The sequence below is a fragment of the Scophthalmus maximus genome, chromosome 3 (genome assembly GCF_022379125.1).
Source record: "Scophthalmus maximus strain ysfricsl-2021 chromosome 3, ASM2237912v1, whole genome shotgun sequence".
NCBI lineage: Eukaryota > Metazoa > Chordata > Actinopteri > Pleuronectiformes > Scophthalmidae > Scophthalmus > Scophthalmus maximus.
Genome location: NC_061517.1, coordinates 10,863,145 through 10,885,000, shown reverse-complemented (window position 1 = coordinate 10,885,000; position 21,856 = coordinate 10,863,145). Strand labels below are relative to the sequence as shown.

Here is a 21,856-nt window from a genome sequence, read left to right as displayed (position 1 = left end):
CTGCAGCACGAGGAGGATCCAAACCTACAGGTGTGTGTACATGTGTTCTTCTAAGAACATGAATTCATCTGTACTGAAAATGATTCATCCTACGCAGCAGTGCTTCTGAGATCAGACCTCAGTGAAAACTAGAATCACCCCCTCATGTTGTATTTCCTCACCAACCATTCAAGTTGCAGTTAACTTCCATGTCTGTCCAGACTCATGTAACATATGAAGTGAAGACTTGAAGGAATTTAATAAAAGGCATTAACTGCTCTAATCAGTTTATCCTTGAGTCCAAGTGAAGGTGTGGAGGTATGTAACACACAACCTCTCTAAACAGAACTGAGAAGGGATGGGGAAGCATTAGGAATATTGTTCTGCAGTGTTTTTTTTCCTAATAATTTTGTCAGCATATGTTTTTGTCTCCCAATGTCACACTGTCAAGTGTCCACAGTCTCACAGGAGGAGAGATGCCCACTAACACGCATATAATGAGGAGCTGTTATTCAAGCAGTCAGCTGCACAAATTGCCAAATCAATGTGGGGAAAAAATATTGATATATCAAGAGGGTTTTGCAGTCTGATTTACTGTAAATGGTGCAAATTTACGGATAGAAACAAATTTACTGCTAAACTGTTATTTTTACTAGTTTTCAATTAGTTTGTATGCAAATGAGAAACCAATATATAGTAACTATTTTATATATAATATATTATTATTATTATTATTATTATTTTAAATATAATACACATGTTGATGTGAACATAGCTAACAAAAATTTCTTATGCCTGTTAGATTTTATCAGACTCTACCTCACAACATCAGATGAGTTTAATATTTAAGGAGAAACCCCTGTGGAATTTGTTTTCCAAATCCTCAGTCTCAGTGGAATACATCTACAACCTATTTAAAGCATCATGATGATTGTGTTTACAGATGTATAATGATAATAACTAGAGATAGGATTGTATGTTGGAAGCTCCTTACCTGTTTTTGTCAGAGGTGAGGCAAATATTCCACGTTTATTGTGACAAACACATTTTGAGTCTAAAACATGAATCATTAATTATTTATGGTATTAAATCGCTCTAATAGACTAAGACTCAAAAACTCAACACATTTTAAACTGTTCCCTGGGAGTTCCACTCGCAGTTCTGCAGACTTGGGCAAATGCATTCAGCTAATCATATCTGCAAACCACCCACCCCCCCCAAACTCAGCCTCCGCTCTCATGGTTCTTCCTCAAATCCATTTGTGCAGCTTTAATTTTTAGAGTGCAGCTTTGCATATATGTGTGTGTGTGTGTGTGTGTGTGTGTGTGTGTGTGTGTGTGTGTGTGTGTGTGTGTGTGTGTGTGTGTGTGTGTGTGTGTGTGAGTGTGAGTGTGTGTGTGTGTGACAGCCAGAGAGAGGGAGTCAGAGAGAGTGAGTCCAAATGGCGAAAGTGTGTGTGGTTGAGTGCATTTGTGAAGCCTGCAGTTTGCTGCGCATCATGCACATCACAGGACAGAGTTTATTGAAGTAGGAGGAGTAACAACAGAAACTCGACTTTTAAAGAGGAAATATGATGCTAAGCCGACTTGGGAGAATTTGCGGCTAAACTACTTTTAAACTCTGTGGGGTGTGTTATGTGTGCCTGTGGCGGTGAGTATGTGTTTACTCTGTCAGCTCCTTAAGACATTACAGTGAATGCCCCGTGGTTTTCTGCTGTCATGGATAATTAAGGAGGATCAATTATTAAATTTAACCACAGATGCTGTCCAGCTCTAACTCCTTCTCTCACAGCACTCGTTTTTTTCTTTCTTCTTCTTTTTTTTTTTTTTGCAAGTAAGAAGTGATTCGATTTTGGTTGTTAAAGGTCAAAGATCACTGACCTCACAAAACATGTTTTGGTAAATAACTCAAATATTCATTGAGGAATAATGAAAAGATTGTATACAAATGTCTTATAAGATAAAGTAATGTAACTGATATCAAAAGGACAAAAGTCTACGTTAGTGAGGCTGCAAAAACACTTTTCTGGCCATAATTCAACAGCATTACTGAGGAACAGAAGGAAAATTGTTTTATGTCATTGTAAATTCAATATCTTTGTTGTTTGGACAAAGACATGTGAAGATACCACCCAGTGCCTGGGAATATTTGATGGGCAAATGTCCGACCAAGCAATTGATCAAGAAAATGATTTGCAGATTACTTTATAATGACTGCTGGCATATTTATATTCTGCTATTAAATGCAAGAAAACACAAGCTACTGTACTTAACATACAGTTTCGGCTCCTTAGAACTTCTTTCAAGACTCAAAGATTTTCACGAGAATATAAAACTTCCAAATTTAGACTATAATGTGCCAGAGTTATAAAATGTTTTCAGTTGTAAAAAGTCCACTTCACCTTTAACTGTCTAGCACAGCTGATTGGTCACTCTGTGTTCGAACACCATTCTGGACAATGTGCCGTATATCACCAGCTGAATTGACAGGTACATGAGGATTTCAGGTAGAAAGGAAAATTGGAACATTTCATTGCAAAATGTGTGTTTGTGCATGTGTGTGTCTCTCTCTCTGTGTGTGTGTGTGTGTGTGTGTGTGCATGAGCGCTTGAGGGGCAACGGCACTGTGTGCGCTCACAGCGGTACTTTATGCCAGTAATTACTTGACGGCGATGAGATGAGGCCAGCAAAGTGAGTGTCCCTTTGTTTCAGCCTTTAACGACGCGGCTACAGAGCTGATGGCTGGTAAAGCGCATATATTGTTGTGTAGAGAGAATGTGTAGGACAAAGTGAGATACCATTATGAAGCCCAAATACCTCTATCCAAGAACATACAGTATTATATGTACTATGGATGTAGTGCGCCAAAAAATGTGGGAATGGGAAATAAACAAAAGTCGGAAGACCGAGGGAATGAGAAGGAAGAGGGAGAGACGATTGAAGGAGGAGATAAAATGAAATTGATAATGATAATGACAATCACATGTACCTGCCAGATGCTCGTTGGCAATGGTGTGTAACCACCGTAATAGCATAATCTTAATCAGACTTTAACGTAGTGGCAGATGCAGTTGGCACATGATGCAGTGTTATGTCATAACAGAGCTTAATCTTTAAACCAGGAAGATGCACAGCACATAGTTAGTGGGTACGGAGAGCATAAAGCAGTGCCATCAACCCATAGATCACTTTGCCTATAGGACCTATAGGATTTCATTAGCCATACCTATTAAGGCACTCATCATACATTAATACCCTCATAACTGTAGGCCCTTCATTAACTCATCCTTACCTTTGTCATAGTCACAACAATTGTCACACTAAGCCCACAACTAATCATAATTAATGTCTAAGAATGGTTAGAAAAACATATGTGTCCTATGTGCTTCATCCTCTCCGTCTTCATCATCACCTTCATCTTAAGCTGCTTTTAGACATGCACTGAAGTCTGGACATTTTCCTAAACTTTACCTGCCCGCGGCGAGCGAGCACTCTACCCAGGCTCCGCCTCCTCGCCTGAACATTCCGGTAGATTTGCGGCGAGCGAGCACTCTACCCAGGCTCCGCCTCCTCGCCTGAACATTCCGGGAAATTCGCCTGCTATAGTGAACGCACCTGACTTGGACAATCTCCAAGCTGCGATCTTCATACGTGAACGGCAGCTGTCTGAAAACCGCTTTAGTGTCTGACTGACTGGCAGGAAGAGTTATGTTGACTTTTGCATTTAACAAGTCACAGAAATTGAGAATTTATGTTGTGGCTGATCGATTCAAACGTGGGAGGTTCCATGTCATTGTTCTGACTCCTGTCACAACTGAAGCCTGCTTCACCAGCTCAGTCATCGTAGCAATAATAACAATTTTTGAATAACAATTTTCACAATTGCTCTGCATTCTCGTGTGTCCATGTTGGCGTGTGTGTATCACTAGTGTGTCTGTGTGAATAAGAGTGTGTTTGTGTGTTGTCGTATTTATCCTTAGTGAAGCAGGTTTTTCAGTACCTCTTAATGTTGCACCAACTAATTTTCATTGCTAATTTAGTTTTGAATTGCCGGAGCATAAAATTGAAAGTTGTTTATTTGTGATCACAAATGGGTGCATCTTTTGTTGTCGCATGTTTACATGCATGTGAAAATCCGCGTACATTTTTTTCAGCGCGCTTTACGTTCGCACCTGTGTGTCTGTGTGTGTGTGTGTGTGTGTGTGTGTGTGTGTGTGTGTGTGTGTGTGTGTGTGTGTGTGTGTTTGTTTGTTCCATGCACAGCTCTGATGGTGGTATTTCTAATCGTGCTTTTTACTGCACAACATGATGAATAGACGGTAATTATTACCAACTGTGCTAAAAATACCACATCCACGCTGTAGGGTGAAACCTCCTCTATCACTATTTGGGGGTTTATTATCAAATCTTTGTGTGTGTGTGTGTTTTTTTGATATGGGATACACATATTTGGCTGGCAGCGGTTTGATAGGAATTTCCTTATCTATACTTTCCAGAGCTCCTCTGCTTCCATGTGAAATTGGCACGGTAATCTGCTGCGATTTTCCTCCCTCGCTCTCTTACCCGCAATGCTCATGTACTGTAAATAGGAAAGCAGAGAGCAGTCTCCTATGCCCTCTGCAGCCAATAAAATCCTTCCTTGGAGGTTGGAGACAAACAGCCAATTGCCAAACCCCATGTTTACTGAAAATCTAGCCCCAATCTGGTGGGAGCAGTGGGAGACAAGTGCTTAATCTCTTTATTTTTTCCCCGCTCTTGGTCGCTTTTGTTCTCATACTCTCCTGTCTAGGGTATTACCATAGAGTGCAGAGAGGTGGCCACATGCTTGTTAGTTTGCCAATGGGCTTGTCTTTCTACTGGCAAAAAGGATTTAACCAGAGCGAGTGTGCCTGTCTACCCAGAGCATCCTCTGCATCACCGTCCTGTCGCATGCATGGCCAGTGATGCAAAGATAGGATTTTTACTCCGCTTATTCAAGAGTTGGCCTTGACTGCCTGACATTTAATGCACAGATATCCAACCACACACACTTACACATACACACTGCTTCCTCCTTAGCCATGCAAAGATTACATCTCACCCGTTTTTCCACGTCCGACTGAATGATTTTCGACACAAAACTCAAGATAGCAGAGTTTGCCACGGAGAGATTTGGTCAAACCTTGCCAGCACAGTAAACTCGTGATCATTGCATTAGTCACACAATGCATCACCCCACAACCAATCTCCATTTATATCCCAGAAGGATAAGAAAACATATGTTTTTATCTTATATGTTTCTTATTCAATATTAGTTAAAAACAAACTTCCAGAGTGGTTCATCCTCTCCACTAATGCCTGACTGACTGACTGACTGACTGACTGACTGACTTGACTTGGATGAATCCGTTTCAGATGAGTTCTTTTAAATGAAACATATTTCCATACGCTGCCCAAACTAGCTCATCTTTTTTATTTGACCAATTTATTGCATATCATTTTTAATCAAGCAAGAATCCGAACAAAAATAAATCCCGAAATGTGTACACTATGGTATTTGCCAGTTTGTATTTATGTTGACCAACATGCATTAAAACTGACACTACCTGTGCTGCACTTTTCAGAAAATTAATCCAATTTAAACATGGTAATAAGAGTCAAAGTGCACAGCTTTGAATCAGAGCCTACTACTGTGTTTTCTATAGATCACGTTGAAGGTCTGAGAAGAAAAGTGAAAAGCTCAGGATGGTTGCCTCACATGATTTACGCAACTTTTAGTGCAGTCTTTCTGCAAAAATTCTAGAGAGAGTCTGGGGGGATAAGTATCACAATTACCACACTAATTATTAATTTTCTTTGGACAGAGAACATGATATGTTGTGGATAAAGCTTAAATAGCATTCAACTTGTTTCCACGGCATTAATAACAGTTCATGGCGCGGATAATTTTGTTCTCACACACAGCATAACGTTTTTGGAGATGCGTATTGACAATCATAGCCTCACGCTTTTACTTTGAATTATCTATTTTTTTCAGAGTGAGTGTGCACAAAGTAAAAGATGCATGAAGAAGGATTTTAAGCAAGGCACACTCATGGACCTGCTTGGCCTTTCCTCCGAGCTATGTACTAACTCTGCTGTCTTGTCTACCCACTGATTACCTCTATCCATCCCCCCTAGTTGTTTTCCAGTCACCTTTCCACGCTCAGGGAGAGGCGTCTTCCCCCTTTCCCAACCATGAAAAAGAGAATAGGGAGGAGAAGTGTTGAAGTGGAGATGAGAGTTAAAAGTGAACACCAGAGGGTGGACCGTCACGCTCAAACACCCCCACCCCCCCAACACCCACCCACTTGCTGCCTCACTCTCTCTCTCAATCTCTCTTTGCCCCTTGAGGCTCTCGACTCATTTTTGTACTCGTCGCTGCAAGAGTATTTATCACAATCAACAGTATGTGTTTTTCATTTGCGTTAGAGCATATGCATGTAGACTCATTCAGGCTACTGTCTGTGCATGACTGGCTGCATGTGTGATACTAAACTGCAAAGCTGCTCCTGCACTTTCAATTCTGTGTGAGCAAGTGAGTCTTCCTGCCATCCAGAGTTTTTGGCCCATTAGATCCACGGCTGTATTTTTAAAAAAATTACTCAACTGCTTAAAAGAAGCACACCAGCGAAAATTGCTCAGCGTAAATGTGCAACAGCTTGCAAAGACAGCCACTGAACTCAGTGATCGCAGGGAAATAGCAGTATTAGAGTCGGCATTAAGTGTGTGCCACGCCGTAATACCGTCCTTACTTCTGCGCTCAAAAAACACTTCTGACAAGTCTGTAGAAACCAGTAGACTGCGTGTCCACGGAAGAAATGACGTGGATTCATTTATACAGCCCAACTGACTGAGACCATATACGTGCATTTTAACTTTGAAAGAAATAACACAACTGAATGAATAAAAAAACAAAACTGATTTGAATCAGTGGTATTGTTAAAAGAAAATAGACTGTTTAAAATGTTTCACATGAATAAATCATTCAAACTAATACACTAATATAGCGAATACACAAGAAAACAATAACAAAAAATACACAAGATTAATCAAAAACCTGAATGTACAGTTGATGATGGGGCGTCGTAGTAAACAGTTAAGATGCTGATGTGTAATTGTTTTCATTATTGGTCAAGAGCAAACTGAAAAAAACATTGTTCTAACTGTTAACTGTAAAGTTGATTTTGTGAATTAATGCAATGTTTTTTTACCTTTTAAAACATACATACAAATGACCAAAATGTAATTACTGTAGATACAAATTATACACTTGCAAGATGAAAAGACATACACATACAAACAAAGGCCAAAATTACTCTACTGCACTGAAAATGACATGATAATATTTTAATGAATGTATCTCCTAGGTATTGTTGGACACATTTATCTACCATAACAAAAGTCAATGCAGCTGTCAATTTGATATAAAGTATAAAATATTTCACTAGAAATGTATGTTGTCAGTCTTTAGGTGTCATATTTTGAAAACAGGCGACTGACAGGCCTCCACCAACCCCTCCTCATCACTCCCTCCATGTCTGTGCCACATTGAGTGAGTAGGTGCCGATAGTACATGTGCGATCTCTCATCGTAATGCACTCCAGCGTTAAAGATCAGGCTGTTAACACCGTGATCAGGGACTGCATTAGTGGCACCGGGCGCTCCTTCACTGTAATGCTGCAATGGCATAATTGACTTACTCAACAAAAACACCCGCACTTAGACACACGCACGCACATGTCCACCCATGCTGCACACACAAATCAAATGATGCTCGAGTTCATGCATGGACACACGCACGCTCGCTCGCACACACACACACACACACACACACACACACGAACACACACACTATGCCCCTGCTTCAGTTCACAAACACCCACACACACTCCCACACCGTTGGAACTCAAAAGCTGATGGGTACAATTTTAATCCAAATTAAAGCCCACATGCTGTGAATTTAAATAATTCTATTAGCAGACTCATTAACCATTGTTTGTTTTACTTTTTAAACTTTATTTTATAATCCCTGTGTTTTAAAGGGCTAATGCCTCTGATGGCGTTTTGTATTGTCTTTGCCTTTTCGCTCGCTGTCTTTCAAAACACCTGCCCAATTCAAACAGTTTCCCCAAATTGGGTAATTAGTCACTGTTGTTTACCGTCTTGCATTTTGACATATTCGCCGCCATACAAACAAGGTTTTTGTGGGTGTGTCCATGTACATGACAACAGCCTATGTCTGCTCAATGTTTGTGTACCTGTGTTTTTGCATGCTTTTCAAACCAACTTCGCTCCTTAACTGTCTGAGTTTCAATAAAAGTCGGAGACAGCTTGCCAATTGGCCTCACCCATAGGGCTGAAAGTAGCCAAAACTTTCCAATGAACACTGGTTTCACCAGCAAGAGACATGTCGAGCCTGGAGTGGACTGCATACAGCCAGTGAACAATGTGTAGAAGGAAACCAGCTCAGCCAGATAAAAAGGAAAAGGGATAAATCGGGCTGGGAGGGTGAGACTGTGGAGGCGACAGGGAATATGGAACAGGTACCAACTCGACAATGGCAGAAAGAGAACAGAGTGAAGACGCAATGGGGTCTTGTCTTCTGCAGGTGCAGTTGGCTCTGTGCATCAGGTGTGTGTGTGTGTGTGTAGACTGTATGTGCGTCACTGCCGTTATGCATTGTAGAAACTAAGCTCGGTTTTTAAGTATCCCAGTTTTCTACAAAGGAAGGTTCTCTGCCGCTTGTTAAGTCCCATTGCAATGAAAGTTATTTTGTTTGCTAGTGAGCAAGTCTGGCAACATCTGACAAAAGACTTTCTGCAGTTTCTCCATTTTACTCATTCCAACTTTTGCAGGGAGGTCATTTGTGTTGAATGATCTGAAAAGAATACATTAATTAGCTCCAAATGATGAGAAATTTGAATGAATGAAACGAAGAAAGAAAGCAGTCTCAAGGACAGAAACACTCACTCAATTTTAGTTGAAAGTTGCTAAATTATATAGAATTTGCTCTCTGCTTGTGCATTTTGTTGTTTGGATCATCCTGAGAGCCACCTGAAGAGGCTGTGATGGTGATTATCAGGTTTAATTAAGACGCTCTCCGGATACTAAAGCCGTCTTTGGCAGGAGATAGGGAAATAGTTGTCAGAGGAAGAGAGGACAGGTGCAATGGAAGCAAAACACTTGAGTAGTTCTCTGAAATGAGAACCTGTGCCAAAGTTAATGAAGGTTGTTATTCCTGCAAACTCGACAGTTTTTTTGTCATGGGACACTTTCTTGTGTCAGTGGCAACAGTTTTTTGGATAACCTTTCAAGTTGTACAGCATCTGAGGAGTCTCAAGGTTCTTGTTTAGTAGAATATTGCAAGAGCTGCAGCAAAGTTAGAATTCATTTGGACTTGTGGTTGTGTTGCCCCTGATGACTGAAGTCCATTTCTCGCTTTACTCTCTCTATTAGCTCTGTTTTTGGTCTCTACCTTCTCCTGAGGGAAATATATGGTTGTTTAGCTGCTAAAAGCTCCTCTGTGGTCTTGCTAATAACTAATTTTGATTGTCTTAATCACTTCCTCTCTTCATATTCACTTTTATATTGTGTAATTAAAGTTCAACTGTTGAGATAGCAGAAGCCTTTTTTAATGTACGTTTTGCTTTTATGTTGATGGTGTTTTTTAAACATATTTTGTTGCTCTTGTGTTACTGTCTTGAGTAGTTGATGGTTTATTTTAAATGGGTTCATTGTGAGGCCCTTTTATCCATGTTATGAATTGAAAAGAGCTGTTTCATTAGATCTTTGCTCACTTATTTACTTACAAATGTAGGATTAATATCACAGTTAATCCTGATATTTTGTTTAATGGTGAAGTCGTTGACACATCTCTGACACATGTTGAATTATCTGGGCATCATAATTGACTCGTATCAGATGAGGCACCAATTGTCCCCAGCTGCCGCAAAGCTTGTTGTACTTGAAGCTTGTATGACTTTTTCTCCATATGTCTTTTTACATAACAACTTGGTCACAGACCGGCGTGACTACACTCAAGCATGTGGACTCACTCTAAATAGACAAATCCTAAAAATACTAGATAAAAAAGAGCCAAGGGATCTGTAACACCCTGGAACAATACTATCATCTCAGTTTGGTAAAACAAAATGTTGAGTGAAAGCCAAAAAAATTATCATGGCCCTACTTCTTTCTTAAAACATATACTGTATATATATATTTTATGTCCACACAGAAGTATAATGACCCAGGTAAAAGATGAGAGGGAAAATGTCGGCAGAAATATGCAACACCGTGCTGCCTCACCTTGAAATGGCAGTGTTCCCCTTGATAAAAGGCCTAATAGGCCTCATCAGGTCTGATTAATTAGACAGATAGGCACTGCATTTGCCAGCCTAATTGATGGCTTTATCTGTGTTTCGCACGAGGCTGAGGAGATGATGGTGCTCCTCAGGAGGAGCTGGAAAGATTTAGCCCAAATGAAGGTTACTGGTGCGAGAACAGACGGTAGGGTGTTGGGGTGGCTGTTGTTTGACGAATGAAGAGGGGGAACAAAGGAAATTAAAGTAAGTGTCGGGACGGGATACGAATATGTTTGAGGTCAAAGGGCTTTTGTCAGCATTATTTGGTGACACATACGCAAGGTGTTATGACTTTTAAATGTGTGCTCTATGCTGTTGAATTGACAGAAATTCACTCTTTACTTAAACCTTCAGTCTTTTCAGTCTTACCCACCGCACCCCTTACGAATCAAAGGTTCAAAAAGTGTCTTTCCCGCTCTGAATGATAACACATGTACCAAGGCATTATACTGGACTCTTGAGAATGGCTATTCATTTTTGCTAACTGACAAATAATCATTTTTATTGGGGGAACAGTAAAGGTTGTTCATCAGCTACTGCTTAACAGAACACATTTGTGTCGAAGAAAATTCATTATTAATTATCACTTCATTATTTCATTATGTCAATGTGGTGAACCGACATCTTGTTCAGAGTTAAGGTGCCAACAGAGTTTTTGTGCCAGACTCGTAGAAAGTTAATACAAAACCTTTACTTCTTACTTGGACACAAACCATTTTATAGGCCAAGTTAATACATACAATGTTGCTATGCAGTATTGAAAAGTGCAGAATTGCATTTTAGTAATTTACAGGACTGTGTAAGTATGATACAAAAAAAAAGAGTATGTCAAATTAGGTCTGGAAAATTATGGAATTTTGAAATGAAAAGGTGCAGAGACCCTGTAAATATGACAGTTTTTGCAGGGAAACAAACAGAGATGCACTGTGATCAGGCAAGTTTTTGTAAGACTGAAATCCAAAGGATTAACATATATACTCTAGATATATGACTGTTTATAAATTTAGATTTACTGTACTGGTTTCAGTCTGTATTGACATAATTTATACGTCTTATTTTACTGTAGCTGTATGTGTAGTTCATTTACAAGTGAACAGACAAAAAGTACACATGGGTCTTTCGACTAATACGCCAATTTTTCTTTTCAATCACTTGAGCATCTTTATCAATTTGTTGTCTTTTGTTCTGCATCAGCTCAAAGCCAGTAGGCTGTGCCCCTGTGTGGCATCTCAGACTTCAGAGCTTTTGGGATGCAGGGAGCCATGTGCTCTATATTTATCTAGCTCTATGATTTATTAATAGTCTCCCCAGTATGCGCAATACTAAAAATACAGTGGATGCAGAGCACCACATTCAGCATCTGCAGGAAGGTAGTGCACTGAGGCCGAGGAGAGATCCGTCAGTTCAGCAGCTTTCCACTCTGGCAACATGCATGTATAAGATGATGCATGGATTCAGGTTACCTTAGTGCACAAACAGCTCTCTGACTCAGCACTGAAGTGACTCAGTCATCCTGTACAGTGGTAACACGATGCAGCAAGTTGAATTCGTTGAAACTGAGACACACAATCCTGGTTGAAGCATTTTCTAAAATACTTAGTAGGGCATGTGTTTAATTAAATTTTTCATTTCAACTTTGTTGCTTTCTCTCTCTATCTTTTTCTCTCCAGTATGAATACTTCAATGCAGTGCTGATCAATGAGGTGGATAAGGAGGGGAACAGAGTAGAGCTCGGAGGAGAATTCATCCTGCAACCCAATGACCACTTTAACAACCTCTCAGTCAACCTCAGCCTCAGTGTGGTCCAGGTACCCACGAACATGTATAACAAAGGTATGTCCCCGACCTATAATTTATAATAGAGGTGTCAAAAATGCAATTGTGCAAAAAAAGGTTAACACCATCACCATGAAATGATCATGTACATCTGATCCGATGTTTTCTCGGCTAATGTTTTTTTTTTTTTGCTGAATTGTTCACTCATTTGGATGATTGAAACCCCAGTCTAAAAATGAACAAAACTCAATTGTACAATAGTTTGATATGGGTGCCGGTGCACACGCATGTGCGCCTGTGTCAGGAGGAGGATATGAGTTCATTAACTGTAACTCTTTGGATCATCTCTACCACACACTGACTTAATTAGCAGTTAAATAATCGGATATTCTGCTGATTTGCCATCCACTCAAGTCCAAACCGATGAAGTCACGGCCTTGTACAATGCTCAGTGGACACAGTGAATGTCATGTCGGCTTAACCCAGCTGGAGACACAGAGAGAGGGGGGGGGAAGTAAATGAGAAAGAAAGTAGGTTAAGTCAGACTGATGGAAGGTCTGAGCAACAGATTAATTACAGCTAGGTGGAAAAAAAAAGGGAATACGCAAGTGAGAGTGACGGGAGGAGAGTGAATAAAATGGAAAAGGATTTGAATGAAAGTGCTCGGAGAGTGAGGTTGGCAGGCTGGCAGAGCGGTACATGTAGAGGAAGAGTAATTTTGATTTGATTCACAGGCAAATGAGTAGAATAGAGTGGTGCAAGCATGCGCAATTCAGACACACACACACACACACACACACACACACGCACACATTGTCACAGATCGCTTCTGGGTACATTACATAGACCTGCATTAATTTCACGGACTTACCTCCTGTCCCAAACCATAACCACAACGTGCCCAACCCAAAACTTAAACCATTTAACCCCCAGCTGGACAAGCCATCCCCGATTATTCGGTCCTCAGCTTGAAATTTGTCCCGAAAAATAGCCTATTACAGCTTTAAGTGTCATAGTCTGGGACTACTGGGAGCTTGTTGGTGGGCAAACTGTTCACTGGTCTGCATATGGAGTCTGAGAGGCTTAGTTTGGGACAAGGAAACAGACTGCGAACGAATTTGCAAAAGCTTGCTCATCTATTGTTCGTACTGTGAACGTGGAATCTGAATGTTTCTTTACCACAGTGTGCCACAGGGGAAGATGACTTATACATCCGAGGAGATAAATGCTCGTCAAATGCCAAGCGAATTATAACGATATTAGACAAAACTATACAACTTCGTGGTACCAAACAGTAGGTCTACCCATCAATAGAAAGTTATCCACCAATAATCTGCATTTTTAAGGTGGGGGACCTTGGTTGGTCGTTGTCGTTTTCACACCAGCACCAAGTGTCAGACACGTCCACCATCTGTGGTCACTGTGGTCTTTGCCACTGTGGTCTCCCTGAAACGAGGCTGCAATGGCTGCATTTTCTTCACATGACCTATGGAAATCACTGTCATCTGAAGCTTCTTTTTTTTTTTTTGCTGCTGCTGCTGAAGAGTTGTCTGTGGCCCGTGCACTTAGCGAACGGTTCGGTCGGCAGCAGTGATGAATTGGAGGCCGGGTCCTTGATAGCAGAAAGCTTTGTGCCCCCTAAGAGATTAATCGCAGACAGAACGCTCCTCGTCAAACATCCATCTTCCGAACTCACGTCGCAACCCAAACACAGCTCCCCACCATCATACTTTACGAGGCTACATGACAGGATCATGTACCGCGGGTGCAGTGAACCCGTGCTCACGTTTGCGGCAGGTCGATACACTCTGATGTCCATATACATTACTTACCTTTATATTCTGCCACATGAAGAAGTGTTTGCTACTCCACGTGAGCACATACACTCACTCGTTCACACATTGAATCTCACCTCACCTCTCTCCCGGTTCTACCCATGCATCCTCCCTCGTCTTGTTAAAGCAATCTCCTCTAATAAGTAACCGAATAACGATCCATCTTAGATCGCTCAGACTGGTGCAGACAGTTCTACTTATTTAACTTAAGTACACTTGTGTGTGTGTGAACATGAATCACGGGAGCTCCTTTGATACGTTTGAATTAAGGACTGCATTAGACGAGATCCGTTTAAATGACGTCTGAAGGGGAAAGCAGAGCTCATACTTTTCTCCCTCACCGTGATGAGCTCAGATCGTAATAGACACTGAGGCCGCACCAGAAGTGACTGTGTTTCTGCGCAAATGGAGCCTGGATCAAATCCAGCCTCCTTTAGACTCCGCTCCATGGAGGTGGATAGGTATTGAGTATCAAGAGAGGGCTCTAGTGTGCTGACTTCCAGAAGACTAATTCAATCATGGCTTATTGGCATGACTGTTGACAGCAGAACAATGTTGCCAGTATAGGAGATGATGGGGAATCTGTTATCTGCTTTTTCCCCCCTTCTCTCTGTCCATTAGGTTCTTGTCTGTCTGTCTCTGAGTCATTTTCTGCCTGCCTTCCTGTCTGCCTTCCTGGATTTTTTTTAGATTTTTTTTTTTATCTCTCTCTGAAGGCTTTTGTGCACCTGTCTAACCGTATGATTGTCTGTCTGCTCATCCTTTTCTGCTTCCATTTTCCCCTCTCCGCTCCTGAGCTAAGAAAAATTGTGGTGGAGAGCAGCTGGTATAAGCTTGGCTGTCTGGTTGCTGACCAGTTACACTCATTCCTCTCCCAGCCTGTAAACTGAATAGAAGCTCAAATGGCTGGATATGCCCCACCATATATTATAGTCGGTGTGGATAGAATTAGCAAACGCTAAAGCACATATGTTGTGCAGAGAGACACACTGTATGTTAGATGTGCACACACCACAGAGCAGTAACTCCAGAAACACCTGAGTAAAACACGGACTGGTTTGCTGACAAACTGTGTAACATTTACAGAGGTTGTAATGTCTTTGCCCAAGAACCAGGAGTTAAATTGTGCCAGAACCTGCTGGAGCTGAGCTCCGTCTCCTTCAGCATCGCATCATATCACGCTTGTATATTGTAATCTCCCAGTAAAAATATAATTAGTGTTGTGATCCCTTCAAAATTAATTACTCCAGTGTAAAGCAAGGCTTCTGGGACTTTAAACACAAACCAGACATGCCGCTGAGGGACCGGCTTGTAAAAAAAAAAAAAAAGCAGCTGATCAGCACCAGGACATTTCCCAGTGGCACAAGGAGAAGTTCTGGCCTGTGCCATGAACAGTCAAATTGACCAGTGATGATATAATAAGCAGGACATAAGTTGATGGGCCTCTTACCTCAATGTGTGTGTCCACATGCTGCAATATGGCCAACATTATCATTTCACACTGAGTTGACCCCTGATTATGGCCATCCATGATAAGAAACATACATTGTTGTTGAGCAGTTGGGAAACTGAGGTGAGAGAGAAAACTACTGCCCTTCACCTGTTTTATGAACATATTGACATAATATAATTATGACCTGCACTGGGTTTCTCCTATAAATTTGTACTACAACATACAGCCTCCTCTGACTTCTGGAATATACTTTATTATTTATTTATTATTGAACATGATCTTTCTTGTTTGTTGGTCAGTCCCAAGTATTCATATTTGGAATCTGGATTACTTTCCTCCCAGATGACATATAGAGTGCACATGTATAACTAGTCTGGTGTATGTTACATCGACGAAAAAGAATCGACCTACAAAATCAGCAGTCTGATGGTTTGCACGAGGGCCGGGGTAATTTTTCCAGACGGAATTATTGTTTCTATTTATAAGCAAGCTGAAAGCGATCCGAGGATTTTCTGTTAGGAGCACTGCTGTCTCACCACTTGTGGGAAAACCATTGGACTTTTGTGAAGAGATAGGTCATGAGCAAGAGGTCATGCCATGTTTCCTCTAGCCTGTAGAGAGAGAGAGGAAAAACTTCTCCTATTTGTATATAGAAGAATAAAATGAAGAATTATAATGTAAAAAGATATCTCTCTCACACACATACACAAACCATCTCCAGCACAGTTCTATTTGGAAAATATAATGAAACATGAAATGACGAGATGTAAATAAAGATACTTTGAAAGATGTTGACTATTGACAGTAATATGTATTTTTAGTCACTACAAATGAAAATGCTGTTTTCACCTGATGTAAAATAGATTCCACCAAGTGTGATACAGGTCTTGATTAAATTTTGACGAAACAGTAGAATGCAGAACAGTCTACAGTCTCTCCTATTCCTTTTTTCGCTATTCTCATCTGTTTCATTTGTTTTTCTGCAAATATTGCCCGTATTTCTTTGTAATGAATAAAGGTCCTAATAGTGATCTGACGTGGGGCAGTTTGTGAAATGAAATGACTGGATGTGCGGGATAGTACAGAATACCTGTTGCAACCTCCCAGACTGTATCAAGCAATGTTAAAACATTCTACTCTCTCCCCTTTGCATCTTCTTTTCATTTTTGCTTTAGACTCTGCAATAGTCAACGGAGTGTATTGGTCTGAGGCCTTGAATAAGGTGTTCGTGGATAACTTTGAGAGGGACCCGTCACTCATATGGCAATACTTTGGCAGTGCCAAAGGATTTTTCAGGCAATACCCAGGTGAGTGTGTGCTTGTTGGTGACGATGGAGGGTGCTGGGCAGTAGCGGTCTATGTTTGCTTCTTTGTAAATAAGTCGCTGTCTCCCTAAAGGAGAATCTTACGTGAGTGACAGCTTGAGAGAATATCTCGCTCTCCCTCTCTCTTTTTTGTGTGTGTGTGTGTGTGTCTGTGTGTCTGTGTGTCTGTGTGTCTGTGTGTGTGTGTGTGTGTGTGTGTGTGTGTGTGTGTGTGTTTCTGCAAACATCAATGCAGAAACTTCTTCCTATTCTTTTTTCCTTCAGACCTCTTAAACCTTTGGTGTATATGTTTTCTTTGATTGGGGTTTTAATATCAAACACCTCAGTCTACATATAACATTTACAATATACCCTGTGCATCTATGGCAATCAAAAAGACCATTGTTATTATGCCGAACTCATTGCTTCATAAAGACCACATCTTAAACTCATATTAGTCTATCCTCAACCTAAGAAATGGTCCCGGGGAAAACAGCTGACTGTGCTCTGTGAATTTTGCAATTTGGACATGGGAGGAGTTTGTAGTATGAAATGTTGCTGTTGAATTTGTCAGTGCTTTGAGCAACACAATTACCTCTATTGCACTGATGCGCCTGCAGAAATCTCGAATCTCCATCTGCATGGCTAGATACCACTGAAAGTAAGAAAATGGTGGAGGTATTTCTAAAAGCAGATGATCAGTGTTTTGGAAAAAATCTGTTGTGACAGAAAAAGCTGAGTGTTTTGGCAGAGAGCCAGTGAGGCTCAGAGAATGAATTTCCTGGCCCCCCTTTTTTTTCAGTATCTGCAAAGTTACTGCTATTTTTTACTTCTGTACATGCCTCTCTTAGTCACTATTGCAATTGATCATCTTTTGACGTGTGATGCTCCTCAAGGAATCAAATGGAAGCCAGATGAGCACGGGGTCATAGCGTTTGACTGTCGTAACCGGAAGTGGTACATCCAGGCTGCCACCTCTCCAAAAGACGTGGTGATCCTGGTGGATGTTAGTGGCAGCATGAAAGGCCTCAGGCTGACGATCGCCAGACAGACCGTCTCCTCCATCCTGGACACTCTTGGAGATGATGACTTTTTCAACATCATCGCTGTAAGTCCACACAGATGTGCCCACAGCTTTAAGGGGAGTACACTTAATCTCTGATCCAGATAGAGACACACACACACACACACACACACACACACCCTCTCCTCCTCAGATCAGAGGCAATGCTGGAACAAATCAACTCTCTCTTCTGTCACGCTCACAACCAATTAGCAGGCAACTGTATGAAGATTTGAATTGCAAAAGAGACAGTTATGATTGGATCCCGCCTCAGGCACCAAAACCATTGTTATCGCATCTCAGTCTGATGAAACTCCACGAGTGTGTATGCGACCATTGACTTGCACGTGTGTGTGTGTGTGTGTGTGTGTGTGTGTGTGTGTGTGTGTGTGTGTGTGTGTGTGTGTGTGTGTGTGTGTGTGTGTGTGTGTGTGTGTGTGTGTGTGTGTGTGTGTGTGTGTGTGTGTGTGTGTGTGTGTGTGTGTGTGTGTCTAGTCACTTTGCCAGCCTCCATTCTCTTTCTACAGAGAACAAAGTGTTCATTATCATTTTATATCCTAATCATGTTATTTTGAAAATTATTCTTTTGAAAAATAGCGGAAAAAGAGGATTTAGACTATCGGGCAGAAACATATTGTTTCCCCCAAATTGTTAAAGGGATGTCTCACTCGATTATGCTTCCGTCTTTGTGCTACTTTTACTTTGTTATCTAAGAGTTACCCCCAGTTGCGTTGAGTGATTTTGGAAAAGTGTCCTTTTTTTCCTCCATGCTGCAAAATATACACATACTGTACACCCTCACAGAGCCAGAGGTGACAGACGGATGCATATGTACCTACACAGATGAGGGCAAAATTACTGGCTTTGGAAGAACACACTTTCCTTCTCATTCTTTGCCTTTGAAGTCTAATTTATACTTGTGCATTAAGTGGTGAGTATTATCACAGAATGGCAGGCACTGGTCCATTGAGAACTGTACAGTGTGCTTTGCATCAAGATGAGTGAAGTCTATCAAATCTGAAAAATGTGGAATTTTTATAGCACACAGCACATTTAAAGCAATTTCTGTCATTGCTTTAATAGTTCTGTCTGTATTTTTCCAGTACAATGAGGAATTGCATTATGTGGAACCGTGCCTGAATGGAACTCTGGTCCAAGCAGACGTCCCCAACAAAGACGTAAGTCTGTCTTTCCTTGTCTCCTGTCATTTTTCTCATTTCTCATCACTTGAAAATCACTGATGCCTGAAGCTCTGGTCGGGTTCAAGTAAATATAATAAACTAATATTAGTATTAAGGGGAAAAAATTAGAGTCACAATGACATGTTTGGGTTAAAGTTTATTTTCGTCTTAATTGGAACCACGAGAATCTAATTCAATTTTTGTACCAAAGCACATTTGATTAAAAAACAACAATTTCTAAAAATAAAACATACAATAGAGCATTAGATGTAAAAACCGTATAAGATATACATATATATTACACAACAGAGCTCCCGACTTACTTCCCATCATGGAACCATCCAAAAGTAAATATTATCCTTCACAAAGTGAATGTAAATTGGCCAAAATTCTAAATGTTTTGCTTTACTTTTAATTATCAATTATAGTTCTTATTGGTTAACGGCACATAAACAGGATATAGATAATTATGTTTAAACAGGACAGCAAATGAATAATTCAAAAAAAACAGTTTTGATAATATTCCTTTAAATTGTCGATCATAAGTCTGAGAATGTTACAGGAGTGTAATGCTAAATTAGTGGAGAATTCTTTATAATTATGGTTTTGATTTTCCAGTGTGTCATTTGTATACTAATTGCAGTGTTCATTTAGTATGTTTTCATCAAGATGGCACGTGATAGTCTTTGCCCCCGTTCTATTACCGTAGCATGATCACCTTCTCCACCCATGAGTCTCTGCTTCTCTCTGGTGTCTTCAATATAGGCTCCATCTCCAGGTGCTGATTAAAAATTCCATTACTTCCAAATTCTTTAAAATTCCATTTAAAATGTCAATCCCTGACCTCTATTAGCCGAGGTCAAATCTTTGGGATGCAGCTGTTTGCTTTCATATGCATGGACTTCTTTCCATGTTCCTCGTGCGAGTGCTGTAGAATGTGCACCTGTTGGTGTTTAAGTTGGTTTCTGTTCATTTCTAAAAGAGTGTTGGTCGTGGTGTAGAGTAGACTTATGCATATGGATTAGCATTATGTGTTTAATTCCAGATGGTAGTTTAATGTAGTGTGAGTCAGCCAGCTAAGAGGGGAAAAGGCAGCCTGCACTCGTAGATAAGGCTAATGTCTTTTACTTCAGCTGGGGGCAGGAAGTGACTGTCACAAGGGAGACTTAAACTTACTGATCTGTCTCTCCAGAAATCTGTTCTTTCACACCCAAACTTCAACTGGGTCATAAATACCTGTTGTCAAGCTTCCATGGGATACACATTCATCAGGCTTTATCGCAACGAGTAGCTATTTGTGTAATTGCGCTTGTCAACAGGGAGGAAGTGAAATCCATCCTGTCTGATTATAACTCCCATACGCAGCAGCTCCAGCGTAATATTTAGAGCGTTTTTGCTTTTTTTGCATTTGCTTCTCCGTGTGAAAGATTTACCTGTCTAGAGTGAATAGCGGATGTGACCAACAAGTGAGTTTTAGTGGTGTAACTGTGAAAATCAGTAACCCTAACCCATCCGGTGATAAAGAAGTGCTTGATTTGCATAAAGCATCTGAGTTAGAACAGGCTGAATATGGTAAAAAAAAAAATGTTTTTAACACTGTTTTAACAGCATCCACCCCATTTTCTAGTTCTTAACCCAGACATCTTTCCTCTTGCAAATTTCCAAACCCGTTCTGACAGAAGGTTTTTGGATGGATGCAGCGATGGGCCTTGAATTTGACTTCACCACAACTGTCAGCTAAAACCAGCCGAACCATGGGTGGTTGTTTTTATCCACTAAAATGTTTTTTTTTTTCTGGTATGATGCTAAAATATAGATTGGACATCACATTTGATTATGCAATACTAGTTGACCTATTGTTAAAACAGATAAAGCCCAACATCACCACGCTGTGTTCGCTGTTTTTACTCAGCGAGCCCAACTGTTTTTCTGCGTCTCTTTTCCATGCATTTAGCCAAATTGCTCCCACCTCCACGTTGAGACAAGTAACTGGTGCCATACGAATTTCCAATGCACTGTGCTTTTCAGAGTCTTGTAGTGCGGCACATAGGGTTGAGCACATTCAGGATTGCATGCACACACGGATACATACACACACTTTTTGAATCTGCCACTTAAGTGAACTGCTGCTACAGGGATTGAGCATGGCCTGCTGTGCTGAGACAAATCTCTTCAATCACATATACACACACACACACACACACACACACAGACACGCACACAGTGGGTAAAGTTTACTCTGCTGTAGGGTACAGCCTTTTGTTGGAACCGATTAACCCTTTTTTATCCACTTCAAAGGAAAGGTTCTTTTTGCCATATGGGGGTGTTGTCAGGAACGCTGGAGGTTGTTTTTTGTGCACATATTTATTTGTGTGTTGCTAGTGCTTGTGCCCGTGTGTGTGTGTGTGTGTGTGTATATATGTGGGGGGGTGGGTGTATGTGTGTGTGTGTGTGTGTGTGTTCTTTGTGCATGTTTAGCACCCAAGTGAGCAAGCCCTGGCATGGCCTTACGCTGCTTGGGCTTCCTACTGTGTGTTGAGAGACTTTCCTCCTCCCCTGAGGGAGGAGCAAAAGACTGGGGGAGATAAATGTAGAGGGAGCAAAAGGAAAGGAGGAGAAAGATAAGAGGCTGATGGGAGGATGATGATGTAGGTATAGGGCTTATAGGTCTTGGTTATTCCTGAATCCTGAAAAATGAGATACGGAGTCATATCTTGTTTATCCGTTGTCACCAGCAGTATAGAAGTGTATGTGAGAGGGTTACCTACATTCTTAGGTGTAAACAGTTTTTTGCAGTTACTTGGTTTGAAGCAGAGTCAACAGAGTCAAGTTTTTATCTTTTTACTGTAGCTATTATCTCCATAAAAAACAATAACGACCC

The 21,856-nt window shown here is 40.8% G+C and overlaps 1 protein-coding gene across 4 annotated transcripts in view; it reads left to right on the top strand.

The window, feature by feature from the left end:
- Nucleotides 1–21,856, top strand: part of cacna2d3a (calcium channel, voltage-dependent, alpha 2/delta subunit 3a) — a 113,120-nt gene that overhangs the window by 40,851 nt on the left and 50,413 nt on the right. For all 4 annotated transcript variants that reach the window (XR_007030501.1, XM_035645641.2, XM_047331159.1 and 1 more), the window contains exons 4-8: nt 1–30; nt 12,034–12,196; nt 16,603–16,734; nt 17,628–17,839; nt 18,898–18,972. The exon at nt 1–30 is cut by the window's left edge and continues 30 nt beyond it. Coding sequence is in view for 3 of the 4 variants with exons in the window: in XM_035645641.2 (XP_035501534.1) it covers nt 1–30; nt 12,034–12,196; nt 16,603–16,734; nt 17,628–17,839; nt 18,898–18,972 (612 nt within the window). In the remaining variant the exon portion in view is untranslated. The remainder of the gene's footprint in view (nt 31–12,033; nt 12,197–16,602; nt 16,735–17,627; nt 17,840–18,897; nt 18,973–21,856) is intronic.